This window comes from Oenanthe melanoleuca, chromosome 1A, assembly GCF_029582105.1.
Source record: "Oenanthe melanoleuca isolate GR-GAL-2019-014 chromosome 1A, OMel1.0, whole genome shotgun sequence".
In the NCBI taxonomy this organism is placed as follows: domain Eukaryota; kingdom Metazoa; phylum Chordata; class Aves; order Passeriformes; family Muscicapidae; genus Oenanthe; species Oenanthe melanoleuca.
The window spans coordinates 4,126,967-4,147,513 of NC_079334.1; the positions used below are offsets into that span (position 1 = coordinate 4,126,967).

Below are 20,547 nucleotides of genomic sequence, written 5' to 3' on the forward strand. Positions count from 1 at the left end.
GAGCAGCCATCCTCCACGCATTCCAGAGCTGCTGCCCAGCTGTGTTTGAACCCCAGGGAGACAGAAGGACACCCACATCTCACCACAAGCCCCCAGAGGTCACCCCTCATCACCCCTCACCTCGTAGCTGCTGTGCCCCTTGCCAACTTTCTTGCCAGACAGGTTCATGGCGTCCCGGGCCCAGTTGTCCACCAGCTTGTGCAGGTCGTCGGTGAAGGTGCCCTTGCGGCTGGAGGCCATGGGCTGGCTCTGGGGGGCCTGGCTGTTCACTGCAGCCCCCACTGTGTTGGTGCTGCTGGTCCCTACAAACACAAACACAGCCATCACCACCTGGCTCAGCACTGAGCTGTGTCCAGTGCACTGAGTAACTGTGGTAATGGCACACCAAGAGTTAAACTGCCATGCAGATTAATTCTGAGCTTCAATTCCAGGACACACTGAAGTGGGAACTGCAAGGGCTCCTACAGGCATTTTCTCAGATTCAGAGTGTTTCACAGATATCATCCTAAAGGGGGAGTGGTAGCAGCCTACAGGTGTTCATAGAAGAAAAAGGACATTAGATTTCAGCACTGAATGACAGAGGCACATGGCTCTCATCCTACACCTTTTAATCAGCAGCAATCACTACTGGCACAGGTCAATTCCACCTTGGGGGACAATGCTGGATGCTGAGTAAGGAGCAGTAAAATCAGCATCACCAGCTGCTCTGTAGCAAATTATCTCCGCTTTGTGAAGAGAAAAACTCACCCAATTTACAAAAACAAAAAACAAATCCAAAAAATCAAAAAACAAAAAAAAAAAAGCCCCAGTCAGAAGCAGCAACTGTTGTTTCCAATAGCTGCCATACTTATGTTCTTGAGGATAAACAGATGGGACTGTCTTCATCCACCAAACAGTCAGGATCAGCAGAGAAAGTCTGCACTGCATTAAATTTTGGTTTTTGCCTCTAAAAGCATTTTTTGCTGTTATGTTCAGATTTCCTAAGTCAGAATAAGAAGCATTTGAGATGCAAACAACTAAAACAGCTTAAAGAAGGCAGAAGTGAGAGTATTCCTCAGACAAGCTCTGACAGGTTTCTCTTTGCACTGCAAGAACACAAAACCCCTTGACATAAATGCCAGGTTTCAGTTCTGCTAGAAAGCTTGTTGAACATGATATCCTGTGGGGGGGAAAGCCAACCTAGCAGCTTTGTTCTGGACAGCCTTCCTATGCCCCTCACATTTATAAACAAGCAACTGCACTCCAACCTAGGGTTTTAAATGCCAGACCTCATAACATGAAGCAAAGAAATCCTGTATTACCTAGGATCCTAAATTCCCAGCAGTATGGCAAAGTATCCTCATTTACAGACATGGAAGTGCCAGTTAACCACTAGGGCAGATGCAACAACAAAAACAGCATCAGCAGGGCTAAAGACAGCACTGCTTGCTAGCACTTATCCTCACCTATTCCACCTGGGAAATCCATGAAAACCTGAGTTTATGGCAGGCATTTCTGGAGGGAAGCTATTTAGAGGTGGATCACAGAAATGCCAGCAATGAACACCACATCTCTACTGCAAAGGCCAAATAACAGAGTCACTGTCTCTTGCCTGGCAGTTCCTTCATCTGTCCCACTTTCCCTTGGCCATCAGCCACATTCCTTGCCACCACTTTATCATAGAAAGAACTGGTTCCAAACCCCTGCAGGAATGTTTCGTACTGAGGAGTGGATTAGGAAGGTGACATACTTACTATGCAGGACAAATAAACAAAGTGTTACTGCCTCTGGTAGTGCTGAGGAGGGAAGGACATGGATCCATCCCTCCAGTTCCAGCTCAAGCATGGGAATGGCTCCTGGGATGGGTGCCCACAGGAGGTGTTAGTGGGGGCAGACACATGCCAGAACACACAGCAGGGGAAGAAAAAGGTTCCCTGAGCAGGGAGTGAGGCTGGAGCACTGATGGAGAGGAGCAGGAACACTGTGTGGTGCAAGGAAAGTCTGCTGTGAAGTAACAAGAACCTTAAGCATGCATCACTTGGAAAAGGCTCTGGATACAATCATTTAATAAGAGCAATGATGTGAAAGGTGAAGTTAAATACAAATGAGGCAAAAGCATGGAAGAGGTACTTGGGTGAGGGGGAACACTGCCAAAACCAATAATAATCACATTCCACCATGAGGGTTCATGCAGGAATTGACACACTTGCTCTCATCCTCTTCAGGATGGCCAGCATCCACTTGTGCAGTTTCACATTTCCACTTTAATCACTAAGTACTCTGCATCCTGGACCTACCCTGGAAAGCTTCCTCAGGCTATGGAAGGGGGAGAGTTGACTGAGGCATATACTACAGAACATTCAGCTGAAGAGATGTAAGATCACTTAGGAGAGAGTTTTCTAAAGAACTAGATTAGTTTAGGATGACAAAGGCTGCCAGACCTTTGTCTCCCAAAGTGACTTTGTCAGGGAGCTCCTGTCTCAGATCACAGGCATACCAGCCTACAGCATCAGAGCTGAGCTCTCACCTGATGTCCATTTAAAACTGACTTCTCAGGAGTTTCAGATTTAACTCTGACACACACACTGCCTGCAGAAACTGCCATCCACAAGAGGCTGAAAAGCAAGTGCTTCAAAAAGCAAGTGCAGCATTCCATGGAAAGAACCCCCACATTCCTGCTCGGTCACAGCAGCCGTCCCCAGTTCTGCTCTGCCACGGGGATCTCAAGTGGAACAGGCTCTCTCTCTCCAGCCCACTACCTAGAATGCCTTCATTCTGCCCTCCCCCTCCATAAACCACAGTCAAATGACACCTTTAAATCAGTCTTAAATGACATGTGCACACACAGGCTTTTCTGAACATCTCTTGCTTTGGGAGACACACTGGAGCTATCTGATGGCTTACTCTCAGGCTTTTAAAACGTTGGAGGAGTGCCTGCAATTGGATCCACCACTGAGGTGACAAGCCCCATCAAATCCCACAGCAAGCAGCTGCTCTGAGTACAACTCCAGCACATTACAGTGAGCAACTGACCCTGATGCTGCTCTTGTTAGGGAGAGCAGGGCTGCACAGGGAAGGGGAGGCTCTGCCTGCCTCCACCTGGCTGCAAGAGCAGCACCAGACTAGTCAATGTACTAAGGACAGAGCACACATTAGAGGGCATAACACAGACACACAGATGCTGTGCTGGAGACAGAGTCAGGGACATAAGGCTTCAGTGACCAGGAAAAGCTGATGAATAGATTTACAATCAGGAATTGGAGATAACAGAAATAAGATAATTACTACAGAGCTGGTTGCAAGGACAGACTTTTTTCACCATCTTCCCTGAAGCACAAAGAGAGAGTAATTTGTTAAAGATAAGAGAAACAGTGAGAAATGTTTAGTATCAGGAAACATTACAAAAAAGCTTGGTGAGAAACAGAGGACACAGCACAGCAGGGCTTTAACAGTCATTACGGGGACATTCTAGACAAACTCAAAGACTCATCTGACAGTTTAATCACAAAGAGAGGAGGCCCAGCCTCCTACATTTATCCATCATGATTCCCAAATAATTGGGAAGAATGTCAGGAGACACTGAGGTCACAACTGTTATCACACAGTCACAACAGTGGCTGTTATCACAAAAGGAAAAGCAAGTATATCTTCCATTTTTGCCAGGACGTAGGAAGCATTTTACAATTACCAAATTTCAACCAGCAACAGATTTGATAGGTCAAGTGCTTTTAGTTTGTCATCCTCCTTCTCAGATGTGTGAAAACAGTTTAGACATTCCCTGCCAAGCTGTACCACTCTGTTTCTCCAGCTGCACAGTTGAAAGCATCAATCACTGCACTGTTTCCTCAACACCACTGATTCCAGCCCAGTTGTTCTCCAGCTGTCACTCCCACAGCAGTCTGCAACAGCACTTCAAGGACAAGGCTCCAGGAAGCAAGCAGCCTGCAGCAAGCCAAGAGCCAGGCCAAGCTGAGCCATGCTGAGTATTACCTGCTTCTACAGGACAGCTACAACACTCCTTTCAAAAGGAGTGTGTTTTCCTTAGCATCAGTCCCAAAAGCAAGAGATACACATGCCAAAGTACTCTTATAGCTAGATGATGGCCATTTTACAGCAAGCCAAGGCCTTGGAAGTAAATTATACTCTCATATATTCAATTCAATGTCAATTCTAGAAACAGACTGGCTGTTCTTCATATTCCCTTCCCCCAAAAAAGGACAGGCCAGACTAACAATTTTAAGTTAGCTTTGGTATGAATTTAACTTCTTCCCAGAAAGGAACATTAAATCTTGAAAGAGCAGGTGTCAGTGCACATCTGCATGTTAATATACACAGCAAAAACATTTAAAGCTGCTAAATTTGAAAAATTAGATAATTTTAGTTCTTAGATCCCAAATCCAGTGAAGTGGGAGAGAGTTAGTGCAAAACTGAACAGCCAGGAAGAGTTTCCCTCCCTCTGCCTCCCTTCCTTTCTCAGAGGATGGGGCTGGTGGCACTGCAGCTGTCTCTGCAGAAGGCCAGGCTCAGCTCCCACACACAGCTCTGGCTCAGCTGAGCCCCTGCCAAGCACAGCCAGACAGATGATGCAGATGTGTGGTACTGCCATGCAGTGCAGTGAAGGGAGGGCTCCTGACAGCACTCCAAACTTCCTCACATGAAACAAATGTCAGACATTTAAAGGGTGCAGCCTGCAGAAGCAGCATGGGAGATATTGCAGCACTCTCAATAAAAAGCATCACACCAGCAGCCTTGGCTCAAGCATAGTGTTATTTCAAGCCACATCAGAAGTTTGAGGCTCTCTTGTAAGTCTGGCCTAATGTAAGTACAAATGAGAAGATTCTGAGAAGAGCTGCAAGCTAGCTTGTGAGGGCTGACAGAATGTCTGAAAATGTGTATTTACCCACCTGTACTACTATTTGTTTTACATTTAATGTATCTCCAATTCACAGGAAAAACTTCTAAACCTGAGCCCATAAGGTTCTTTTGAGTTTGGTTGGATTTATTCTCTAATTGTTTTAAAACCCATTTAACACTTGGATCTTTAGCTAGCCATGTGTTAATGAACACAAGTCATCACTACCAGCTGCCTACAGATGGCATCAAAGCTCTGCACTGTCACCAGCTCTGGAGCTGAGAGCATGGGGACACCCATCCAACTTGTGCTGCAGTGTCCAGCTAAGGGATAACCTGGAGAACAAATCTTCCTCACTCTCCCAACAGACAGATTACCTCCTTACAAGTCTCATGTTGTCTAACATGTGCTGAAGCAAAATTACCAATGGGCCTTGCTAAGTCTTCCCAGTTTGTGTCATTTCACTGAGCTGTTCTGAAAGTCTTCTCTAAAGGTTTAGGGAAAATGAGTGCTTGTTACAGTGAGTTTAACAGCAGAGAACACCCAACATGAGAACCCAAACTTCTAAAGGTGTGCTAAGAGCAGCTGAGCCATAGGATGGGAGGGAATACAAGGTGGCAGATGAGGATGGGCTGCATGAAACAGATCCAAGCAGCAGAAACAAAACCCAAAAAAGATGAAACAAAAAGCAGACAAGGAAGGAGTAAAGGTGTTACACACAAAGAGCCAAGCAGGGCGTACTCAGAAATCGGGTCCTCCTGCCACCAGGCTTGAAGGTCACTCTCTCAGATGCACAGTTAAACTTCGCACAGCCTGTGAGAAAACAAGAACGGGGAGAACAGAGAGAGGAGAGGAGGAGAGACAGAACACCACTACAAGATGTTAGCAACTTGAAGTTGGAAGGGTGAAATGCAATCACGACACACAAGAATACATCTCCAAGTGTGGACTGAGGAGCACAGAGACAATTTACAGAGTGAAGAGATTCCCTCCAGCACCTCCAGACAGGAGAACAAGTTTGCACTGCTACTCCCCAGCACATAACCCAACCATAAAGGGGCAATCTGCAGCAAAGCCAAATTCTGGCAAAAGTACCCAATTATTAAATGGTACTGCACAACTCTAGATGAAGGGAGATGATTCAAGTAGCTCCAAAATGCCTGATGTGCAAGGGGAAGAAATCTAGAACAGCTAAATTCAGATAAGTAAAGGAATTATCCCCTTAATGACAAGCAAAACAAGCCCTCCTTACTGAACAAATCAGAGCTGTGCCTGAGAAATTACTTGATAACATATTAATAACATACTAATAACAACAACCCACAACTTGAGAAACCTGAGTACATAAACAATTCACTACTCCCACCATTTCATCTTCCTACACTGACTCTTCCTTCCAGGATAATGCACAATTAAAGAACATGAGCCTTTTTTTACCTTTTACTGTTAAAAACTCCATTGACAGAAACAGCTAAACCAGTTAGGAAGTCTGAAAGGACTAAGACTCCAAGTCTTTGGAAACTTCCAACCATTTCGTTTATCTGTTGACATCAAACCTGCTCTGCCCCCTCCTCAATTCTGATTTCCAAGCCCCCAATCTCATCTGTCTCTTTTCCTCTGAGCCAACACCTTTCCCACGTCAGCAGAACTTCGCTGCCACCACTCCCACTGCACTCTCTTGTGCTGTCCTTGAGGTTTCAGACCTTCAGCCACCTCACACTTCACCTGAGTGAGAAGCTACAAATCCAGCTGCAAGCAACATCCTTATCAGGCTTCACACATAGGCTGGGGACCCCAAAGCTACTTCACACCATTAAAATCCAGCGTTATGAAGTCAGTCATTCATTTCCAGTGCTAATTACACCGACTGCATTTGGAGTCTTACCTTGGCCTGGCGCAGAAAGGCTCGGTACCGAGAGGGCACCATCACTGGTGAAGGCAGAGTAGAGATTTTCACTGGAAGGTGAAGGTTTGAGGGGCTGTAACAAATGGTTCTGCCCTGTCTCTGGCACACTGCCAGGAGGATGAAGGGTCTGCTGAGGGGGCAAGACTGATGGTGCACTTTGAGCTGACAGGTTACCTAGAGGAAAAAGGAAAGCAAAAAGTTTTGGTTTCCATCCATTTTTGAACCTGGTCAAGCATAATCAAGGCAAGAGAAGGAAACTACTCCAGTTTGAGAAAGCAGTGAGACCAGAAAAATGCTTCAGTTTTAAGACAACTCTGTGCTGGTTTATGTGCTCACAGAGCTCCTCTATTACACAGCAAAACAGAAATGAGCAGCCGGGGTGACTGGATACAGAAATCTCAGCATGACATGGAATTAACAAAGTGAATACGCAAGAAGCAGTATCAAGTATTTCTGCTGGCACTGCTGGCCCTCCAGCATTGTTTGCTCCTGCTACAGGATTAGAGAAACATTTCCCATTACCCAGAGAGTATCTGTCACCCACATCACTCAGCCAGTAAACAGAACAAATTCCTGAGTTCTGTTTATTAGAAAAATGGTCTTGGTAAGAAAGGAAGCCTTGACAACTGAAACTGATTCTCAATTTGTAAGTACAACAATCTTCAAATCCATTTTCAAAAGCCACTATTTTAACATGCATCAACTGTGAGTTTCTGCAGTGTAAGGACACTAGTAATATCATGCTTAAATGGTACTCAATTAGGAAAAAAAAAATCTCTGCAAAATCAGTTTCAGGAGGGAACAAGCAGAGTATATCTTTAAAAAACAAAGTTTTCTACCATACTGTAATTTACACTTTTCTTCCTAGTAAGAGCCCAATGACTAATATCTAAAAAATACAAAGCACAACTTTAAAATTGCTCTTACAGAACAATGTCACAGCACGTATCAGTGGACTGAAAAAGTCCCAGGCAAGACTTGCCAAACAGCAAAAGTAATTTCAAAAATTATAAAAGAAATCCAGGGAGGAACAGGTACACACACACACACCTCAAAAGAAGAGACACAGACCCAGATCTAAGAATGAGAGATGGTACTTTGACTATTTTATCTGCTAAAAATATTGAAGGAAGCCTTACCTGATAGCTGAGGGCTTTTATGTCCCTGGGAGCTGCTACGACTGGACTTGCTGCTTTTTCCTTTTGTAGGTCGTCTCCTCCTTCCTGACAGGGGTGCAGCTGGGGGAATAATTACTGCAGGTGGGGCCTTTCCCAGTTTCATGTAGAGTGACTCAATCTCCTGCTTCTGGCGGCTCTGCAGCTCCTGGATCTCTTTAAGGTGCCTAAAAAGTTACAAAACAGTGGGATTTGCAAGAATTTTATGTATACACACACATGCAAACAATTCCTCCCCTCCAGTCAAGCCTGAGATGCTTCTTTGGTCAAATTCTCAAACATTTAAGAAAGCAGGAAATAAATCTTTTCCACAAATAACCACTGAATACACATGGAAGAACACTTGCATTTTCCAGTGTGCTCTAGCCCTGGCTAGAATTCCAAAACTAAGTTCCCAACGTTGCAATCATAAAACCAGAATAAACAGAAGTACAAAAAAAGCATTCAAATGCTACAGGAATAGCTAATTACTCATTTTCTCAGACATATGGCCTTGGAGACTTCTACACTGGTATTGCCTTACAATTTGTTTCAGAGCAGTTGCATACACAGGATTTCAAACTGCCGACTACCCTAAAAAAACAGTTCAACTTTCAGTATAAATAAATTAGTAGGTCACATTGCTTCACTTTAAAATTCTTTTTCTGAGCCAACAAGGTCTCTTCAGGAAAAGAACCAATAGAAATGCATATCAGAAATGCAGAGACTCGTATGTCATTTTCAAACAGGACTCTGTTTTTTCCACTAACTCCAGTGATATGCCAAACCTTCCTTAGATCTACACTCTTATCCACGGTGCAGCTGGCAGTTTACATACATCAAGGTTACAGGGTAGAAAATTCAGCCCAGCAAACATGTATATTTCTCTTTTGTTATAACTCTATAGTGCTTTCCCACTAAAGAACCTTACTTCCCACATAAATGCTGACAATGGCTCCTGACAATTAGCAAGGGCTAAGGGAAGTACAGGTGAGATTCACATGAATCCTGCTGCACCCATTCCACACACAACCACCCAAAGACAAAGCCTTACTTCTCCCGTAACCGACGGAGCTCCAGCTTCAAGTCTTCATCTTCAATATCCGACTCATTGTCACTGCTCATGTAGGAAGAGTTGAAGGAGTTGCTGAGGCTCTGAACAGGGAGGCTGATCTTGGATCCCAGGTGCTGGACAGAGTCTGGGCTCCCTGAGCCATCATCCAAATCCTTAGCCATCCCACTGAGAAAGGCAGCCTCCGGATCAGAGGATGGACCATTCATGTGTGGGGACTGCCTTGACTCCAACTCTTTCTTGGGAGCTGCAGCTGAAGCAGCAACTTGTTCCAAGCCCACGGAGAGAGGAAGAGTGACTGGCTCTTTCTGGGCACAGCTGACCTCATCCCGAGCCTTGAGCACGGAGAAGCGCCCCACTTGATCCGCGGTCGTCGTCACCTGGAAGCGCCCGACCTTGGTGGCCTGAGCAGCATCTCCTGGCAGTGACAGCCTGGGAGCTGTCTCAGCAATGCCATCCACCACATCCAAGGAGGTGGCAGCCACAGCCCCACTCTTCCTGCTCTCAGCTTGCTTCACCAGCGTGCTCTCTGGGCTGCTGCCAGAAAGGCTTGAAGAATCAGTGGAGGTGGTTTCAAATTGCACTGGCTTCGTTTCAGGTTTGTCACCCTCTTTTAGCACATCATCCACTGCCACAGATACCTAGAACAGAAATACAATCATGCAGACTTCCTTAGTTTTTCCTTAACATGATGCTTTTATTTTCCTTAATGGTAAGATGCATCTGAGAGGGGAAAATAACTCATTTCCTAGGTACGCCACAAAGCAAGCTACTGCTTCTCTCCAGGCAAAACACTGCCACACAAAGCAGCACTTCTGTGTAATCTGTGTGGAGGATTAACCAAGAAACAGCAGCCTCAGATGGGGCCAGAGTGATCATCCCAGCACTGTTAGTGAAAGAGCACCAAGGCCTGCCACGATGAAACCCTGTGTTCAGAACTCCAGACCTGCACAGACTGTGCAATTCTGCAGATCTGCTTTCACAGGCTCTACGTGGACAGCCAAGTCCTGCACAAGGCACACTGAGCTGGCACAAGCGGGAACCACCCAAAGATGTTCTACCAAGAACCACGTGAGTTTAGCTCCTCCTACCTGAAACCGTCCCATCTTCAGCACACTGGCTCCTGCTGCAGCCACAGCACTGGTCTCTCCATCACCTGCTGCCAAAACTAAGCAAAAAGGGAATGCAATTACAACAATGAGCAACAATTTATTTGAACACCAACCATTTATTTTTATGTACTTCAAACTCAACTCTTAACTCCAAAGAAGCTTCTGGACTCATAGCATTGTATTAATATTTAAATGTTCATTATTAATGTTAAGTTGAAGCATTTTTCTACAAAGCTTCCCTGCACGATGCATTTGCCAGAAGTACACTTTTAGGCAACAGTAAAAAAGCACACTGATTTCAAACAGGGACGTGAAATAGACAAATAATAAAAAATAGAACTGAAATTTATGAAAGAAAAAGCTTATTCTGATTACCTAAATTTCACAAACACTGGGGACAATTTAGTCACAGAAAAGGGGCAGGTTGAAGAAATGCTATAAACCACCTTTACTCAAAGCAGTCTATCTGAAGTTTTCCAGCTCCTAGTTTTGCTCTGTGCACTGGCAGTATAAAGTTACAAAGCTGAGAAATAACATTCTATTTTTAAATTAGTTCTATTGGACAGCTTGCTCTGTTTATCAAGAAACTTCCCAGATTGTTTACCTTTACCTGCTAAATTTAAAAGGCAAAACCCAACTCATTCTATAGCAGATTAATGAATTCTACATTATAGTTCACCAATGTCCCAAAATGAGACTATTTCATTTGTTTTCCATCAAGGTTTTATTGGCTTCTGAAGGTTTGTTATTCAACTTCAGAGGCACATGCATGTTAAATAGTGTTTACTAGACAGTTCAAGAAAATATTTCAGCACCTTATTAACAGCTTCTTTTAAAAACAGAAGATTTCAAAAAATAAAACAGTTAGGTGAATACTGACAGGAAAACCTCAGATTATTTTGCAAGTGTTTTGATTTTCCCCAAAAACTCAAAACATATAGATTTGAAAGTCATTGATCAAACAGACTTTAACTGGTGATCATCCAGTCAACCTTCATTTGTCCTAAAGCAGACAGAAGAAAGTCTGGGCTTCTTACTACCTTTCTTAAATTTTTAGTAGTTTAACCTTGGTTTCTCTGTTCAAACAGAAATGAAAACACCCATAGGTAAGGGAGAGGTATCCTAAATGCAGAACACAGTGTAATGACACAAAATGAGTCCTGCTGCTATTGCCAGGAACACAGCACATGACAGAAAACTGTTCCTTCAGGTCCTGATGCTGTACCTTAGCAGCACAGTGGAGACTCTTTGTGACTTCTAATTTAGCATTTTGGACAGCTTTACATCCTAAATGAGTCACTACAGCACACATGTATGTATCATCTCCCTTCCTCATGGCCTACAGGGGAAAATTTCAGTCTGGCTACTAAAAATTAATAATCTCCCCTCAAGGAGCTGCCACTCCATGACTTAGTAGAGAATTCTATAACCTTCCAAGTGGTTACTCTGTTCAATTTTGATTGCTATCTCCATGCTGAGGAATCACCTAAAGCAATCCTGGCTGTCTTACCATCCTTCAGAGACTGTGCTGCTGTGGACACTGGCCCAGTAACCGTTGTTGATGCCACTGAGGGCACAGACTGCACGTTCAAGGAGAAAAACAAAATAAAATAAGGTAATTAGCAATTTCACTGAATGCAAATAAATCCAACATACTGCATATTACATATTCTTTTGCTTCCAACAGGGACAAAGTATGACCCATGAAAAGACAAAATCAAGACAAGAAATTTTCCAGGTCTTATAACCCTGAGGCTGTGAGCAGATCACCCCTTGGCCTGTGCAGAAATAATGCATAAATAGCTACTTGAATTGTCAATCATTCAGTAGAAGCTTTTAAAATTTCAGATCCAAACTTGGAAACACCCTCCCAAATTAAGACTGACATATCACATATTGCTTGTTTAGTGCTCTTTCCCCTTATTCCACAGTCATTTCCATTTCTAGTTTGGTGACATCACCAGGAAAGTTGAAATAACAACTAATACCAAAAAACAGCCTCAGGAAATTATGTAATCTACTGCAATATACCGACTTTCCCGATTTTGGTTGACTCAGTCCCACAAACTGGAAGATGACTCTGAATTTTTATTTTTAAAAGTCTAAATGCTGGTGTAGTGACATTAAAGGCAGTGACCTAAGGGACTCTGACAAAACACTGAGGTTTTTCAGACTACTAAACTGCAAACATACACAGGCAGGAGCAGATGTCACTGGGACGGTCTCTGGACTAAGGGTTCTTCTCAGTTGAGCATCCAGATCTTCCAGTGGCTGCTGGGACTGAGAAAGAAATGAGTAAAACAATGTCCCAGCTCAAGTAAAATAACAGCATTGTTGAGAAACAGACATATTTAATACTAAAATTTAAAGCACTCAGACAAAATAAATTAAAATTCTATCAAGCTTCCTTCCTACAGATTTAGATTTATTATGTACAGCACAGTAAGGCTGGAAGTAATTCATGCAACATTTTTGTTCAAAAACCACAGAACAGGAAAAATAATTGGAATTAAAAAAAAAAAACCAAGAAAAAAAAAACAAAACCCAACCCACAAGTTCCCTCAGACAGTCTGTATAGATGGATTGACTTGAAGAGGATGCAGAATCTCTCAAATATGCTTATTACTCAGATTTCAGCTGTTTCAGTTAGAATACAAGATTTTTTCAAACTTGGCTAGTTGGATTGGGGAGAGGAAGAGAAGATGATGATTTTACCTAAAAGTATCTTGAAGATAAAAAAAGTCCCCAAGTTTCAAAATTATTAAATTAGGGCCATGCCCATAAGATACACTGAAAGAAGAACTTATTGTCAGATGCGATTAAGTTGCAATTCTGACCCTACAGAACAGAAATTTTAATCCAAACTTCAGCATTATTAATCTTTCCAAGTCTTTTAGGTAAAAAAAGACCCCAAAAAGCTGTATCTCTTTTTAAAACTGAAGATCATGACAGCATAAAAATACTACTTTCCACTGAAAGTTACAGGTACCAATAGCATAAAGATGCTTTCAGCAGGTTGCCAGGATAACACTCCTCCTGACTTGTACAAAACAAAAACCCTAGGAACAATAAAGCTTGTATCAATTCCATTATACAAAAAAAAAAAAAAAAAAAAAAAAAAAGGAGAAGATGCAGATTTCTATTACTCCATTCAGAAATCCAACTGCTTAGCAACAAGTGAGGCAATTTATCAGGAAGTAAAGTTTTCCTTACAGAACAAGGGGACCAAAATTAAGCTGGAGAGATTAATCTAAATGCACTTTAAAAAGCAATGAAGGAATAAACAGAACAGGTACTTAAGACTATGGAACAGACTGTTCAAAACTGGTCTTGAGATGACGTGTACACTGTCTGCAAATTACAAGTCTGCTAGAAAGGGAAAAAGTTGTGTAATCACCTATTAGTGACAGAAGCAGCATGGAAGGCAAGCCTATCTACTTTAAGACAAGCCAGTAATTTTCCAGAAAGTATTATGTGATAGCAGCAAATGCTCTTAACAGTCAAGTAGATTTGATCCAGTTGGTCTCCTCCAATTTTGTCTCATTCCTAGACAATCCTTCTGACTTCAAATGAGAAGTGAAATTCAGTAAGTTGTTTGCAAAGGACAAGAAGTAAGGGATCTATATTTGTGACTCTTCCATGCCACAAATCCTGCCAGAAATACCCATGACAAACAGGAAGCAGCCTTTTGCAGTGGTACTGTGGCTTGAGTCATAGAAGGGGCTACAAGTGCTTTGTAGCTTAGGGGAAAATACTACTAATATACTGAGTTTCCAGCAGTGAAAATGAAAAGGACTGTGAACTCCATATGACTGATTTTAACCAGCTGTCTCCTGATCCATCTGACACCTAACATGGGAAGAATGTAGGTAAGAATTATCATCAAATTGTTGTCATCTTCTCTTCAGTAAAACCATGCTTCAGAAATAATTGACTAAAAGAGATAAACCAGCTTCTGCCTCTGAAATCAGGGGAAAAAACAAGTGGTTTGTTCTTGCTCAGTTTGGAGAAAGAAGATGCCCATTTCCTTGCCACTCACAGGGCAGGAATATGGCCTATGGTTCTAAGATCAAGATATAAAAATGAGCTACTTTTAGAAAATATTTCAGTTGAATAAGCCTTTTTCTTTCAACTTCAGATGTCATCTGCCTTAGTTGGACAATCCACACAGTGATCATCTGCTCAAGCAGGGCCATCCCAGAGCACATGGCACAGCATTGCATCCAGCTGGTTTCCTGGATATCTCCAAAAAAGGAGACTCCACACCCTTTCTGGACAATCTGCTCTAGGGTTGCACAGGAAAGAAATTCTTCCTTATGTTTAGGCAGAACTTCTGTGCATCAGTTTCTGCCCAATGCCTCTTGTTCTATTGCACAGTACCACCATTTACACACAAAACATCCCAGCTGACTATTGTATACAAGGACAGAAGCTAAGCAGGGGAAGCATTTCAAGTCATGTTCATGATAAGGATCTTCAAATATCTTTTGTAAACATTAAAGCCTAGTAATCATGCCCTAGTAATAATCACAAAATTTAAAAAAAAAAACAAAACACACAACCAAAAATAAACAAAAGAAATAAACAACCAAACAAAAAGGCAACCATCAAAACAAACAACCAAACCCCAAAACCTCACGAGAAATTGACAAAGGCAATTCTACATTTCATAAACATATCACATATTATTTTGCTATGATACTCTTTTCAAGAAGAAAACAGGTTCAAGTTTTATGCACACACTCCTCTGCATTGTATTTTTTAAAAAAATATTTCAAGCTCAGATGAACACACTAAAACCCTTAAGCCTGATTAGGCACTGGGTACAGCACCCCAAAGGGCAAGCTGCACAGAAGCACAGAATGGTTTGGGTTGGAAGGGACTTTAAAGAACATCCAGTGCTGAAGCCACTCAGGCTACTGCTACAGTTACACAAAAGGGGTTACTCAGTCAAAAGAAAAGAAAACCAAGAACATTAATAACATGCAACGGAGAGTTTAATTGAAACATGCTCTCTGAAGGGAAAAGAAGCAGATCAAATCTGCCAAGTTGTGTAGCACCTGAGTTAGTGAAGGTCCTGGAAAAGGAGGCAGCTGCTCACTGGATGGAGTGCCAGCCGGAAGGTCAGAACCTATGGGTAGCACCTACGGATAACCAAGAGGAAACGCGCGTCCGTCAGACAGGCAACCACAGAAGGATCAGATACCAAGCTACAGTCAGTCATGTCACACAACAAAAGCCTTAACTAAATTTTTTTTGGTAGAGAATTCCTTCCTGGACAGTTAGCATAGAGTCTTTAGGGACTTTTGCAACCAAACTGGGGGAAGTTGGCTTTGTTGTATTGTATAATCCAGATTATCTTTGAGCAGCCACAATTTCCAGTTTAAACAAGCTGTAGTATTCACAAACAAAGTATCTTGGGGATATAATTCTTCCAAGAAGCTGATTTCTAAAATGGTGCAAGAATGTACTCAGTCTCCTTACATAGATCTATGTTAACTGTCCATTAGAAACTGTGAGCTGCATGCTTCCAGCAAATTGTTCCAAGCAACATGACTTGAGAATAGGAACTGTCAGTGCCTGAGGATGTCTCCACTTGTTGAGAAACAGATTTGTAGAGGTCTTACACCAATCTTTTGATCCATCACTTCTTTTTAAACCTGAAAGGTGTTGATGACCCACAGAAGGTGATTAGGCCATGCAGCTGGGCAAGGGGAAGTCATCCAGGTTACGTGGAGGAGGTTAGAGAGACTCAAAAGGTTAGAAGGAGGCATCAAAGCCTCCTCACCTGCTCAGACAGCACATTCCAGTTAGTTATTTCCATTGTTAGGGAAGTGGGAAGTTCTAGGAATTAAGCAACCCATAACACAATTTGCAACTCTTATTCTCAGCTGTCATCCTGAGGTTTGACAGTGCCCATGAAGTGTGAGCACACAGAGCCCCGTGAGCTCCAGCCACAGCTCTGCCCTGCAGTGCTACCACAGCTTAAACCAAGGCTTCCAACTGCAGGGAAGATGCACTCCCAGAGTTATCTGTCCTCCCAATAACATTTCAGCAAGAGCTAGGCCCAGTTGCATTAGCTCAGCTTTTCTGTACAGCAGGAACATGAGAGGATGTTACCTGCTCTGAGGAATGATAAATTTTTAAGCTGTGGTAACTTCATCATTTAGTTTATAAGTAAGAGGCAAAACATACTTTAAATACATTTGTAAGACAAGCTGAAACACATTTAACTGTCTAGGTTAACAGTCTGGCCATAAACAAAATAAATACAAGACACAGTCTAGAGCAAACCCAGAGGACTAAAGCAGTAAGCTCTTTAATCCTCAGCAGCAACACAAAGTGAAATTAAAATTAAGCTTTGTAAAAAACCCAAACTAATTTATAAATGAAAATTTCAGAGAGGAGGTCAGATTTCTACAACTGACAACCAAAAGCCCTATAACATTTATTCCATTTAAGCCCAAGTCTTTGTAATTACAGGTTTGCAACTGGCAATTTTCTAACTGCTCCAACTGCTCCTGAACTAATACCAGTTCCCATTTTTTTCTACTATTTCTTTTCTGATTTTCAATTTCATTGAAATATCAATGCATGCCTTTGTGTCTAGATTTCCTAATCAATTTTTTTGGCACATATTCCCACTGTTCCATAGCAGAGATTTTTTATTGTCTTTGACTACAAAGAGTAGATGGGAAAGCTTGCTAATGAATGGAGATGCATTGGCTCAACCTGAATGGCCTGAAACTGGTTAATAGCAAAGCTGGCTAAAGACAATCAACACAAAGTGTTGATAAGTACAAAAAAACATTACAGAAACAAAAAGAAGCGAGTATTAAAGTTTCTGGTTTGTTGAATATCTGAAAATTTTTAAATTTATTTCCATTTAGGAGCTACTTTTCCATTTAAGGAAAGGACTACCAAAGTAGTTTAAAATACTGAAATGTGCTGTGTCCCCACACAGGCAGACATTTAATAAAAAAATTCACATATTGATATATCTGGCTGGTGGGCAGGTAACAACATCCACAGCACCTCTCAAGTTGTTCCTGAGAATCATTACTTCTTTGTAAAAGAGTGTTCTGCTTGTAGAGCATGAGTCAGTAAACAAAAAAAAAAATAGTTTATTTTCAGGTATCTTCTAAATTTCTCAAAATCCTGCTCTCATAAATCTAACAAAGAGAAACAGTATCCAGGTATCAAATAAGTAGCAGAGAACTTAAAAAAAAAATCCTTTCAGTCAGGTTCACCCTTGACTGCAAAGAACAGCTTCATGACAGAAAGCAAAACTATGCTATTTCAAATGCACCACTTTGTGAAATATATAACCAACCATCTCAGTCTAGTGCTCATGTAAAAAGATCAAAAGCTATTTAAAGTAAGACATCAAAATTCTATTTGAAAAAATCAGTATCAAGAAAAAAAAAACCCAAACAAACTACAGTTGCTTCACTCTTTGTAGTTTAAGAAGAAAAACTAACAGTGACATAAGAGACATGTCACAGAAGCATAAAACAGAATTGGACCTTTTATGTCCTTTAGGGACAAAACATGGGACACATAAAACCAATCAGAGCACAAACCTTTCAATACTGCATTAAATGAAGAAACTTCTTCCTGAATAAATATTTTGCTTTACAAAAAGGATCCTGCCCAAGAAGGCTGTTTGTGGCAGGAGCTGAACATGCTACTGTGTTTCTTACCGGTACCCTGCTGAGAGGGGGCTTTGAAGGAGAGGTCCCTGCTTTCACTGCTGCCGTGGCAATGCTGCTCGAGGCTGACACGTAGCTGGCTGGGGTGATCACCTGCCCAGGAGTGGCAACTGGAGTCACCACTGGCAAGCCAGTTGGTCCAAGAGGCAAACTGCTTGGAGGTATACAAGTGCTAATGGATGTCAGGGGTTTGGTTGGTGCAACAGCAGTGGTTGGGATGCCAGGAACAACTGTTGTTTCCATCACCAGAGAGGTCTCCAGAGACACTGATGGATGCACTGTGCCCACGTTACTGTGCTCACTGAAGAGAGACCGTAGCTTTTCTTCCAGGGTCTTTATATCATCAATACCAGGGGCCTTAGACTGAGCATCAGCATCAGCCTCCAGACAGTGAACGTGAGGCTGGTTGGGCAATGGAGCTGGTTGAGGCTGGCTGTGGATCAAAGTCTGCTGTACTGCAGGCAAGTTAGTGACTGGTTGTGGCAAGACACCAGGTAAGGGAACCTGGGGCAACATGGGTGTTGCACCTGAAATCTGGGGTAGGACAGGTGTTGATGTAATTCCTGATGGAACAAGTAAGGGATGAACCACTGGCTGAGAGACTGAACCACATATGCTTGATGCAATCGAGGATGATAAAGGTGCAGAGATTGGAAGAGATAAGCCAGCTGCATTGCAGGCATGTGATTTATCCAGAGAGTTCCCACTCTCAGGCAGTGATTGTGGAGCACTGACAACTGTTGTTTCTGCCAGACTGGACACAGAGCCACTGCTGCTGAGCTGGGGAAGCTGCAAAGCCACGTTCTGAGCCAGAGAGGGGGCAACAGACGTCTGTGGTGCTGCCATACTAGTCCCAATCTGGGGAGTAGACTGAGATGTCACAGCTGGTGCAGCAGCACCGAAAGCAGTGACACCAGGAACCTGGGCAGATGGCAGTGCTGAGGATGAGGGTGTGCTGATACTGGGAGCAATGTCTGCAGTCACTGGTTGAGCAGGCTGGGACGTGGCAGATAAGGAGAAAGAAGCAGGGGCGCTCACGCTGGAAGCAACACCTGTCGATTGCTGTCCAGACTGGGAGGCTGGAGGTGGAGAAATAGAGCTTGGCACACTTGTGCTTGGTGCAGCTCCAAGAGCTGCATTTTCTGAAGGCAAAGTAACAGATCCTGGAAGAGAAACACCAGTGCTGGAGGAAACAGATACTGAAGAAGTAGGCACAGATGCAGGAGTTGCACCGCTGCCGGCCATGGTAGAAAGCGCAGGTGGAAATGGTGGGATTGTTTGGTTGAACACTGGAGGAGCTGTGCTAGGTCCTTCTGTCATTTGAGCATGCCCCATCTCAGAGAAAGCTTGCTGCAAGCTCAGTGATGATGCTGAGTGGGAGAGATTCATTCCAGGACCGTGAACAGGAGATGCTGCAACTGGAAGAGAAGAAAATCATCAGTCCTTTTCCTATCCATTATGTATGGAAAGTTCATTAGAGTATTATTGTCTATGGCTAGACTAAGACCACATTTACTTCTTAGCATAAAAAAACCCCAACAAACCAAACAAAAAACCCACACCAAAACAACAAGAACAGAAATCCAGGCTTATATTAAAATACAGAATTAAGGTTCCAGAGTCTTGCAGGCTGCTCATCAGCAGTTTTCCTCCAAGAGCCCTGCATGGTGTGACCCAAATTATGGTCACCTCTTACCAGCACAGACAGCTCCCTGCTTCCCCATATACTTCAAGAGGACTTGAGGAACACTTAACTAACTTCACAGTTTTGATGAACATATCTTATGCATTTTAGGAGTTTGGACAACTCACCCACATCTGAAGTCTCGTTTCCTCCAGCAGCAGCAGATGTGAAAAAGCCCTGTTCTTTCAGTCGGCTTTCAGGGACCGGGCTGACAATGAACCGTCTTCCCGCAGAATGAACAACCTGGGTAAAGGAGCTAGAGGGAACCCCTAAACAAAAAGAAGGTGGATGTTTAGTGACACAGGGTTGTAATTAAACACATAACCTGCAATATGGAATGTGCACTCCATCATACAAAATAAAAACTTGGCTGCACCCATCCGCTGAAACAGAAAAAGATAACTGTTGAAAAAAATCACAAAAGACTTACCTATTCTTTGTGGCATGGAAGATGTAGGATCTGGCTGTTTGAACTCTAATTTCTGTAAAGTAAGATAAAATTTAAACTTCTATTCTGAAACAGAAACCCACAAGATAGTTCTTAAAATGCTACCTTACTGACATGTGGGCATTTAAGGGAAGCAATAGCACTTGGGACCCAAGCACCATCACCAAACTAGAGGAATTCTGCCCAGATAAACGTCAGCTACAGTGTTTTTAGAAATTCTCAGCTTAGTGACTGTCAATGTAACAAACTGATCTAAAAATTCTTTTGGAAATCCAACTGATTTCCTTAAACATCCTGCAGATAAATGGATGTTCCAAATTAGTTCTGCCTGTAATTAAGGCAGAGATTCAGGAAATGTTACCTGAATGCTTTCAGCATCCAGCAAAGAGTTTCAAAATCTATGTTTCCTAACCGAGTTACCCAATCTCTTCGTACTTCATTGGATGGAGGACCTGAGACCAGGCTCTCAAGTGTTTACTGAGCAGCACAGGGCTGGGGTTTTACTGTCCTACCTCACAATAATCTCAAATCCAAGAAGCATCAGCATTTAAGACTGTCTGTTTAGTGGGCTGTTAAGAGATTCAGCAGCTTCAGAAGTCTTCAAACACATTAGAAAGTAAGAGGGTTT

The 20,547-nt window shown here is 42.7% G+C and overlaps 1 protein-coding gene across 4 annotated transcripts in view; it reads right to left on the reverse strand.

Moving 5' to 3' along the window:
* The window catches only part of WNK1 (WNK lysine deficient protein kinase 1), a 95,779-nt gene that overhangs the window by 2,772 nt on the left and 72,460 nt on the right, over positions 1–20,547 (reverse strand). For 3 of the 4 annotated variants that reach the window (XM_056508606.1, XM_056508630.1, XM_056508621.1), the window contains 11 exons: positions 19,902–19,953; positions 19,600–19,740; positions 17,779–19,205; positions 15,136–15,219; positions 12,269–12,355; positions 11,586–11,655; positions 10,055–10,131; positions 8,946–9,604; positions 7,877–8,079; positions 6,717–6,911; positions 121–302 (listed from right to left, as the gene is read on the reverse strand). In XM_056508606.1, the coding sequence (XP_056364581.1) occupies positions 121–302; positions 6,717–6,911; positions 7,877–8,079; positions 8,946–9,604; positions 10,055–10,131; positions 11,586–11,655; positions 12,269–12,355; positions 15,136–15,219; positions 17,779–19,205; positions 19,600–19,740; positions 19,902–19,953 (3,177 nt within the window). The remainder of the gene's footprint in view (positions 1–120; positions 303–6,716; positions 6,912–7,876; positions 8,080–8,945; positions 9,605–10,054; positions 10,132–11,585; positions 11,656–12,268; positions 12,356–15,135; positions 15,220–17,778; positions 19,206–19,599; positions 19,741–19,901; positions 19,954–20,547) is intronic. The other variant, XM_056508613.1, reaches the window with a different exon arrangement.